The 9,063-nt window shown below is 43.6% G+C and overlaps 1 protein-coding gene across 3 annotated transcripts in view; it reads right to left on the bottom strand.

Moving 5' to 3' along the window:
* Window positions 1-124: 124 nt before the first annotated feature.
* The window catches only part of LOC110974585 (uncharacterized), a 69,602-nt gene continuing 60,663 nt past the window's right edge, over window positions 125-9,063 (bottom strand). For all 3 annotated transcript variants that reach the window (XM_087146664.1, XM_087146665.1, XM_022226333.2), the window contains 4 exons: window positions 6,130-6,308; window positions 4,470-5,828; window positions 3,265-4,274; window positions 125-1,485 (listed from right to left, as the gene is read on the bottom strand). In XM_087146664.1, coding sequence (XP_087002790.1) covers window positions 1,351-1,485; window positions 3,265-4,274; window positions 4,470-5,828; window positions 6,130-6,298 — 2,673 coding nt within the window. In that variant the 5' untranslated portion in view covers window positions 6,299-6,308 and the 3' untranslated portion in view covers window positions 125-1,350. The remainder of the gene's footprint in view (window positions 1,486-3,264; window positions 4,275-4,469; window positions 5,829-6,129; window positions 6,309-9,063) is intronic.

Here is a 9,063-nt window from a genome sequence, read left to right as displayed (position 1 = left end):
GACTTGATTTCTCACCCAACTGCTCTGAAATGCATGAGAGGCAAGTGTGAGACACACCTTTGTTATTCTTTTTTTCCACCATTAAAATACACACCGATATCCAGAAAGTTGGGCTTCACCCTCGTTGAGTCAATATGCTGCAGGAGAGCAGTTTATTCCTATAAATGCGAACAATTAAAGAATTACAAAATGAAACCAAATTTAAAGCCAAGCATTATTTCTCATACCCAGAAACTCTGCGACTGGCTGTCACCATTCAATCAAATCTCTTTCTGAGCCCTGCAAGAGAACTTGAGAAAAATAAGTGTTTGTATTCAAACCTTCAATTCTGATATCACAGTAATCAAAGTATGAGGAACAAAGTTAACATTGGTGTTTCGTTTCCAATGAAAGTACTGATTAGACATCATCAGTCGTCGATCTATCAGTATTTAAACCTTTCTGAACTCATTTTCTCCTTCAAAAGTCATAGCATCTCACAATAACACGCCTGTCGTAACAACAATGCCACAGAGTTATTACTTGAAAAGTCACCAAATCTTTGGGTGCATCAGGTGGAGAGAGAACAATCACAGTATTTACTCTGCATACAAAATAGTTTCATTTTAGTCTGGTCTTGGTGAATGACCGCCCAGTCCTTTGACTACCTGCCCCCCCCCCCAAAAAAAATCAATAAATGCTACAAACCCTGATCAGACCTGCTCCTATTTGAAACAAAAATAAAACTGCTACATTCAAAATCAAAGTACTGTTATGTCAAACACAGCGAGTTATTCATGTCCTAACTTTGTTTTCTCAAAGTGAAGCACTAGTATTGCACTGGCCCTTCAGTTCCTGTTTAGATTCAAACAATAAGAAGATATTGCACCTTTTCCCAAACATAACCCTACTTGCACACAGAATAGCATTTCACCAAAATGCACCAAACACTCAACTTAAATTATACATCTTAGTTTACAGAACATCAAAAATAAATCCTTTTTCGGAATGTTATATTTTTTCCAAGTCAAGTCATAAATATATCATCAACATTAACAATAATTTGCTGAGCGTGCGTGCTTAGTTCAAAAAGCTGTGCTCAAGATCTACAACAATCAACAAAATCATATCTACTATTAACTTAAACTAGCAACTGTATGATGACAGTTGATCTCAATATAATCAATCATATCAGTATACTATTTGAGTTTCCAGGACATTAAGTATTGATGGTCTGTGAAATTCTCTCAGTCAATAAATACCTTGGGTTGGAGGGAACCATTTGACTGTCTTTTGTGACGATGTTTTCTCCGAGAGCGAGGGCTCTGTTTTGGGCGATTCCCTGTGCCACGTTTCTCATCTTCTTCCTCTTCACTCACCCAGTAACTCCTGGAGTAGGTCCTCCTCTTCCTCCGCCTCCTCTTCCTCTCTCTGCAGCTCCTGGGCTATCGCCGTGAGAATCTGCAAATCCTCCAGCTTGTTAATGTCCTCCTGAATGTTCTTCAGCTGATGGGGGAGGTATACAGAAAAAAAACGAAGAAGGGAACAGTGAGTCCGAAGTGAGCACAGAAAAGTGCAAGGATTGTGAGAAGAAAAACACAGCATGGGAACAAGGACTAGAATTACGAAATAATAGCAAATAACAGAACAAGAATTTGAAAAATGGCAGGAACCATAATCAGAATGACGCTTGAGATACAGTCAAGAAAGAAAGTACACAACCACAATCAGACAGGAACAAGAACCAGTTTAAAGACAAGGTAAACGGAATGGAAATTGAAGTAGGAAAAAAACATGAAACTGAGATATCGTTTTTTGACCAAGAAACAAAGAAAGACAGAAAGTGAACAAGCAAACTATTCGTTGGAAATTCAAACATCAAACATCTTCAGAAATGGTACACTACAGATTTACTATACAGTATATTAAATTCGCACCCATAAGAGGACTGAAGTGCAATTTTATTTTCCATTCCAAAAAATACTCAAGTGTGTCAGACAGTTAGACCCTAAAAATTGGTAACTTACCTCATGGGGGGGGGTTTGGAAGGAGAATATTCCCTTTTTAAGTGACCCAATTGTGTAGCAAGGGGGCCCTTGGCGGCATGACCCCTATACCCCCCGGTAATTTAGAAAGCAAAGAAAATAACACTACTATTATGAAAGTACTGGGGCTTTCACCCCCCCTCCCCCCTCATTTTAACATCCAGCTACCCAACTTGTTCCCTTTACAGTGAGAACCCTGGCCAGGCCACTGGAGAGCCTCATTAACTTAACAATAGGACCCTTTCTTTAATGTGATCATGCAGAACTTCAGGGCAGTTGCATTAACCAAATTAATCAGTAATAAATGTGGACAGGATCCTCCAAGTACATGCATATTCAACAGTAATTTGGTGCCTACATTCTTCAGCACGTTCCAAGTCACTCCAAAACAAGCATGAAAACTTTTCAAAAATTTCAGCCCGGAAAATAGGGCAAGTCGGGGCCTTTGGTCTGTCAATAAATGTCCAACCTGATATCTCTTCAAACGGCAAGTAAACAAAGCGAGTGACATTAGAGTCACTGACCAAACATGTTGAATGATTGATGGTCACAGGCCCATCGGCCATTTCCAACCTCTTCTAGAGTTTGCCCAGAGATAAGATTCCATTTGCCAAAGTGCAGGCTGATCAAATTTTGACAACGGGGAATAACTGGGGGTTGAACTCAGGCTAGAGTTGATCCTCCCCCTCCCACATGTTGGTTCTGATGGAACCATGATCCAATAATCCACTGCGTAGGTGTGGAAGGGTGTAAATAAAGATCCAGGGAAAAACTCAGCTTGAGGGGTCAATATATTGACGTGACGACTGCTTAAACCCCCCATCAGAATGTCAAAAATGACATTCAACCTAAGCCTGAAGTCCAAGTTGAAGATGTCACATTAAAGTTTCATCGTGAAGTTGCATCTTCAGTTGCGGGTTCAGAGAGGTTACAGTAGGTGTACTTTGAGCATGTGAATATTTCTTTATCCTCAAAAGAATAAAGAAATCTGTAAGAGGAAGAAGAAAATGTTTGAAACATTGGAAGGGGTTGAAAAGAGCCATGTTGGTCGGGAGCTCAGTATTCATTTTGTTGGTAGCTATGCGACTGCAGTGCTTGCAATTTGCAGTCGTTCATGAACCGGCAACAGGAGCCTCTGTTGCTAAGGAAATAGTGCCCTCTCTTGGTCAAGCTCGAGGCCCACTGTGGATGGAATTTAGGGGTTTGAAAATGATGAATATTCTTCTGTAAAGATACTTACATCATTCTGCAGGACAGCCCTCCCATCTATAAAATCTCCCCACTCATCTCCTGTCTCCCCATCCACATCACCCGCAGCATCATTGACAAAGTTCCTCCCTGATAACCCCAGAGCATCTAGTAAGGCATCATTGGATAGAACACTTGCATCTTGGGGTTCAGGATACGGGTACACTACATAAGTCCCGTCCCGCATGTCGAAGAAGATCTCAAAGTCACCTGGCCACTCCTCATAGCCGAGGTCCGATGGATCCAGGAGGATATAGGGGTTATCCACGGAATCCTCCTGGAGTGGACCTGCAGGGAGGTCCTTGCTGGACAGCTTCCAGTCCCGCTTCGGCTTCATGAGGCTCCCCAGCATCCGGCCCTGGACGTAGTAAGCACCATGGGGGCCCGGGAGGCTGTCTTCTCCCTCCCGCCTCTCCCGCGGCTCGTCAATGAAGTCACCCCACTTGGCCTCCTCAGCGGCCTCGTTTATGTACTCCTCGTACAGTCTAATCAGGTCCTCTTGACTCAGAGCGTTAAGGTCACTGCTGGGAGCCAGCAGGGATCGCCGGTGAAGCTCAGGAGGGTACTCAGTAAAATCCTTATAGTCAATGACGCGTGGAGCCCGCTTTATTGGACGGCTGCTGCCAATTCCAACCAGATCCAGTATGTCCTTGTTGTTCACGTCCAAAGCCAGCTGCAAGTCTTGCTCAGCTTCTTCTTGAGCCAGCTGATCCAACAGCTGCTGGTCCTTCCCAAGCTCCCTGAGGGCCGAGATCAGGACAGCCTCCTCCAGCTCAGCATTGAACAAGTCCATCAGCTCATTGTATTTCTCCAGGAGGGTCGCTGGGTTGATATCGTCTGTCATTTCTTCATCATCTGCCATACCGTTGGGTCCGGAAAAGAACGGAAAGTACTTCTCACGGGAGAATGGCTCCAGACCAGTTTTAGGGTAACGAACTGCATCAGGAGGGCTTCTGGGAACAAGCTGTCTTAGGAGATTAGCTGCTGATCTTGAATCATCATCTGTTTAGAAAATGACATTTTTACAATGAACCAAAATACTGTGATTTAGAAATAATTCAATAATTTTATTATCAATTTTATTCACAAGATATTTTGAAAGCATAGCTTTATACTGTCTGACTACACCTGAAAAACAGCCTAAAATTGTCAGTGCTCGGTAGGAAAAGGAAGATTATCTTAACTTCAAAGACTTACCTCTTTGCTCAGCTCTCTTGCGGTATCCTTCAAGATTCTGCAAGCTTTCAATATACACCTTCAGTGCCTCCTTTTCGTCATCTCGCTTATATCCATCATACTTGAGGGTGTCCTTGATGTACGGTGACCCTGGAACAAGGTATGCGCCCCAAGCATCTCCATCTTCCAAGTCCTCATCATCCTCAACAAACTCTCCAGCTTCTTCTATCCCATCTTCTATGCCTGCCAAATCCTCTGCTTCCTCCAAGGCCTCCTCTTCAATAACATTTTGGATCTCGCCCCTTGTGGTATCTCGAACGATCTCGTTCAGGACTGGCTCGGGGACACCCAGGTAGAACTGTTCTTCCTCTCCATCATTCTCTGCCTTGGCAGCCTCATCCTTGAAGTACTGCAAGAGGTCCTCAAAGCGGTCTGCTGCAGTCAAGCTAGGATCACCCTGGGCTTTCTCCTCCTCAGCCTCCTCCTCCTGTTCTTTCTGCAACCTGTCCAGGGAGTTGATTTTACTGAGTAAATCACCATCTTGCTCAAGCTCATCCCACGACAGGTCACGCTTGCTCCTGTGTCTGCCACCCTCTGGTGACGACTGTCCATCCCGCTTCACACGAGAGGTCAATGTATCCTCAACCTCAGCCTCCGCACTGCTGTTTGTGGCTGCCTTCTGATCTTCAGATTGGGCATCAACTGGGTAGATGTCCTTCTCATCTGATTCTTCCTCCATCCTGTTGCCCATCATGCCCTCTTCTGTGAATCGGATCTCATTGGGCTCCTCCCATTCCTCATCCTCTGGGTAGACTCTGATGTCATCGCACAGCCCCAGCATGCAAAGAAACTCGTCCATCGTCTGTTCCACTTTGTTATTCAGCTCCTCCCCAGGGACACCATTGAAGCCTCCCTGAAGTATGTTCAAGCTGAGGTGGTTGTCAAGGCGGTTGTCTTCAGCCTCATTCATAGGTTGGTAACTGGATTCATAGTAGGGGAGGTACTCCTCATCAAAGATTTCAAAGTTGCTGGACCACTGACTTGGGTCGTTAGGGGGGTCGTGGAATAACCAGGGGTAGAGCTCGATTTCTGAATTGTCGTAAGATGGTTCCCACAGGTAGTCACTGGCATCTGGCTGGCTGCTGCTCCCCGTGACTATGACATCATCGGGGTCCAAGGAATCGTCATCATCGATGATGTTTTTTGTCAAGTCCTCAATGACATCTTCCTTGCCCTCGTTGATGACCTCATCCATTGCATCCTCCACTATCTCTTCCTTTTCTTGCTCATCTTCCCTGAGGGTGGCATCTTGGTCATCTCTGGCTAAAGTTATCTCTTCCTTGTCTATCTTTTCGTCTTCAGCTAATGCATCTTCAACAGCTTTAAAGATAAACATACCATAGAATCTTATCATTCATTTTGTTTGTTCTTGATACTTGAATAATCAAAATATGATGAAGAATAATATCCTGTTCAAAGCATTGAAGAGCCTTTGTAAATGGAAAAGCTCCAATCTCACGGATACATGTACAAATGACACGTACAAAACTCAAGTAAATTTAGAAGTACAAATGGCGTCTTGAAATATGCCCAGATAGTAATCTTTGACTTGCCGAAAGTGAGCAACTGAAAACCACAAAAGAAGACTGCTTTTGAATGAAATCCTCTGATCAACACTAACCTTCCTCCACTTCCCCAAGGTTTCCTCCTTTTTCTGCCTCTACCACAGCTTCTTCAAACTTCTCCACATCCTGCTCCTGGGCACCTGTGGGGGCAGCTCGGACCATGCATGACGTCACCATAGCGGCTAGCAACACCGCTACCCAGACCAGCTTGAGGGATGAGGCCATGTTTGCCGACCTGCGGGTGGAGAAGACAACGAAGATTTGCCTAAATGGGGTGATGTATGAGGACTTGAAGTGACTCTATATCACAGAGCCACCGTGTACGCATCGGATATTTTGCCAGCTGTGCATACACCACGGCTTGCAATTTTTCAATTACTCCATGGAGACCTGGGGAGGGGGAATGCCCCATGATGTCAAACTTTCCTGCAAACTTTCAGGGATCACAATCATGTCGGCAGCACGCCCTCAGTTGGTAAATCTTGGTCAGTATAAAAAGGCAAGTTTAGAGTACAAGTGATTGTTTCAAACAGAAAACTGTACAGTTTGTTTTGTTCACTGTGCACAGTTGAAAATAGAAAGGGTTATTTTTGTTCACTAGTATTTCCACTTTTGAAAACGTTACAAATCATCGTCACGGGTGTTAGAATCTAATGTCTTTGAGACGTCTGGTTTGGTTCAAATTGAACACAAAACAGTATCGTTGATATTCAGAAGATGGAAACAGTGATTGATGGTTTTGTCATGAATGTACTGTTTCGTGCACGTACATGGCAAACAACTCTGGCCGAATGCTGGTAATTTGTTAACACTAGACGATCTGTCACAGTCTCCGATGCAATCGCATTTGGCGGTGAGGTAAACAAGGCGGTGCAAGCACCGGCAGATCAGTCCTGGTGTGACGTTTTCCAGGATATTGCTGTCTGAACATGGCGGGGGTAGGATCTCAGTAAACAACGAAATTAAGCACAGTCACGTGTACGGGGGCTACCATCATTAGCAATCTCAAAAAAAGCCAAGACCCTTGTGCAGAAACAACAGGCGAAGTGGAGCATTTGCCTAAGAATTTAGCATTGAGAGGGAATGAAGAGGGAATCTTGACGAAAGAGAAAGTGGGGTTGAAAGTGCTTTCCAGCCCGACAGAAGCTGTAATTACTTCACCAGAGTTGAGCCCTGGTCCGATGACAACAGATGCATGAATCCACACTGGTCGAATCTACACTCTTACCACGACGAGCAGTAGGTATATATGGCCCTACTATTCTCACATCCCTCATGGTGGTCCAATTTTGTTACATCTCTTCCATTGTAACATCCGGAATGCGAATCCCATGACTTCCCAATTATACTTCCATCACCGATCAAACAAAACCCGATATGCTTCATTTCTCTCCAACGATAAATGAACGTATTTGTTTCCGTCCCACTCTGTAATATTTTAAAGGAATAAAGGGCAGCGTAATTTTTTCCCCTTAAAATTATCAGTCATAAATTGTTGAAAAAAGTGGTATTGTAGAATCCCCTACTTTTTCCCTCTTTGTTTCTGGGCTTTTTATTAAAAGTCTTTGCTGACGTTCTTGAAAGCCCTTCTGTATATTAAATTTATTCCATTACCTGAGAAACAAGAGCAATAAAAAATCAGGTTAAACTTTTGAGTCCAAACTATGCAAAAGATGATGTCCAAAAATTGAGTGTAAATCAGGCAAAAAAGATAAAAAAAATGTGCCACGTCAGAGAACGCGTGACACTATATTGTAAGAGAGAGACCCTTGGCTCCAAATATGAAAAAAACCATGATGAATGGGCTGTCACTTGCGGAAATTAAAACACCAGGCGATTAATGTTTGTGTCCTTTACGTTTGAGGTAGTAATTTCCCATTCGCATCTAATCGGTAATGAAATCCCAAATCCAAATTCAATTAAGTGAGGTACTAAATGCCTGGCACCCGCGCCTTGGGACTGCAGTCATTGAGTATCAATCAAAGACAACGGAAATTATTTGAAATAATGGACAACTTTCTCGCCAGAAAAAATTACCTTTTTTTCTTTTTCAGTTCATTCTTTACTTGGGCATTGTGTTTGAGAAATTGCCTGCCAACATAATGAGATACAGTATAGATATAAAATTACTTTTAGAAGTGCAAAATCATGTTCAAACATGACGAGACGGGAACTCAGCAGTAGCAAAACATTATCTATGGTCTCGTGCGTACGATATGCAAGCCTTTCGTAATACTAAGCATTTAGTCAACGTCGCCAAGAACAGCGTATTGGATGTGATGAATTGAAGCTGACGTATAACCAGTCCATTCCACACGAGTGTCGCGTGTATGTTGCTATGAAAACAAAAATGAATTGAGGCCTTTACCCCCCCCGGTTGCGTGCGTGCGCCCCACCCCCACCCACCGGAGGGAGATTGCATTACACGAGCACCGACGCCAAGTTGTTTTCGTGGTCTCGCCTACCACTCTTCTCGTTGCTTCGCTAACCTAGAAACTGGTCGCCCCGTCGCAGAAATATCAGGCATAAATGTGGTCACACGTCCGTTGAGGGCAAACTCGTTTGAAATAAAGCACAGCAAAATGAATTGTGTTCGATTCGTCGGCTCTTTAAGTTTAAAAAAATGTCAGTTAAGTTAAAAATATCGTCAGTTTCATTACAGACACAAACTCAGCACAATGATGGTTTCGGGGGCTCATTGTCAAAGTAATGTCTCTATCTACATATGTACTGAAAAAGCGTCAAGCTCACTCAGCTTGAAAGGTATCATCTTTCGAACTCTGCATTAATGGCATTCAAGCAACATCCCTCTTTTGAACCCATTCAAACGGGGTATACCGTAGTGCTCGCCCTGGATATCCGGTAACCTCATGCTGTTTCCATTCATCACCTGTACCGGTGAAGGATGGTCACAGTCGGGTAATCTCGGGCTTAGGGAGTGCACGTAGCCTGCATGGGAACAAGAGAAAATTCCTCCGCTCCTGAAATAT

This window comes from Acanthaster planci, linkage group LG15 (assembly GCF_054643075.1).
Source record: "Acanthaster planci isolate LZ-2023a linkage group LG15, COTS_SCS, whole genome shotgun sequence".
Lineage (NCBI taxonomy): Eukaryota > Metazoa > Echinodermata > Asteroidea > Valvatida > Acanthasteridae > Acanthaster > Acanthaster planci.
Note: the sequence above shows the minus strand (reverse complement) of the source record. Positions and strands in the feature narration are given on the sequence as shown.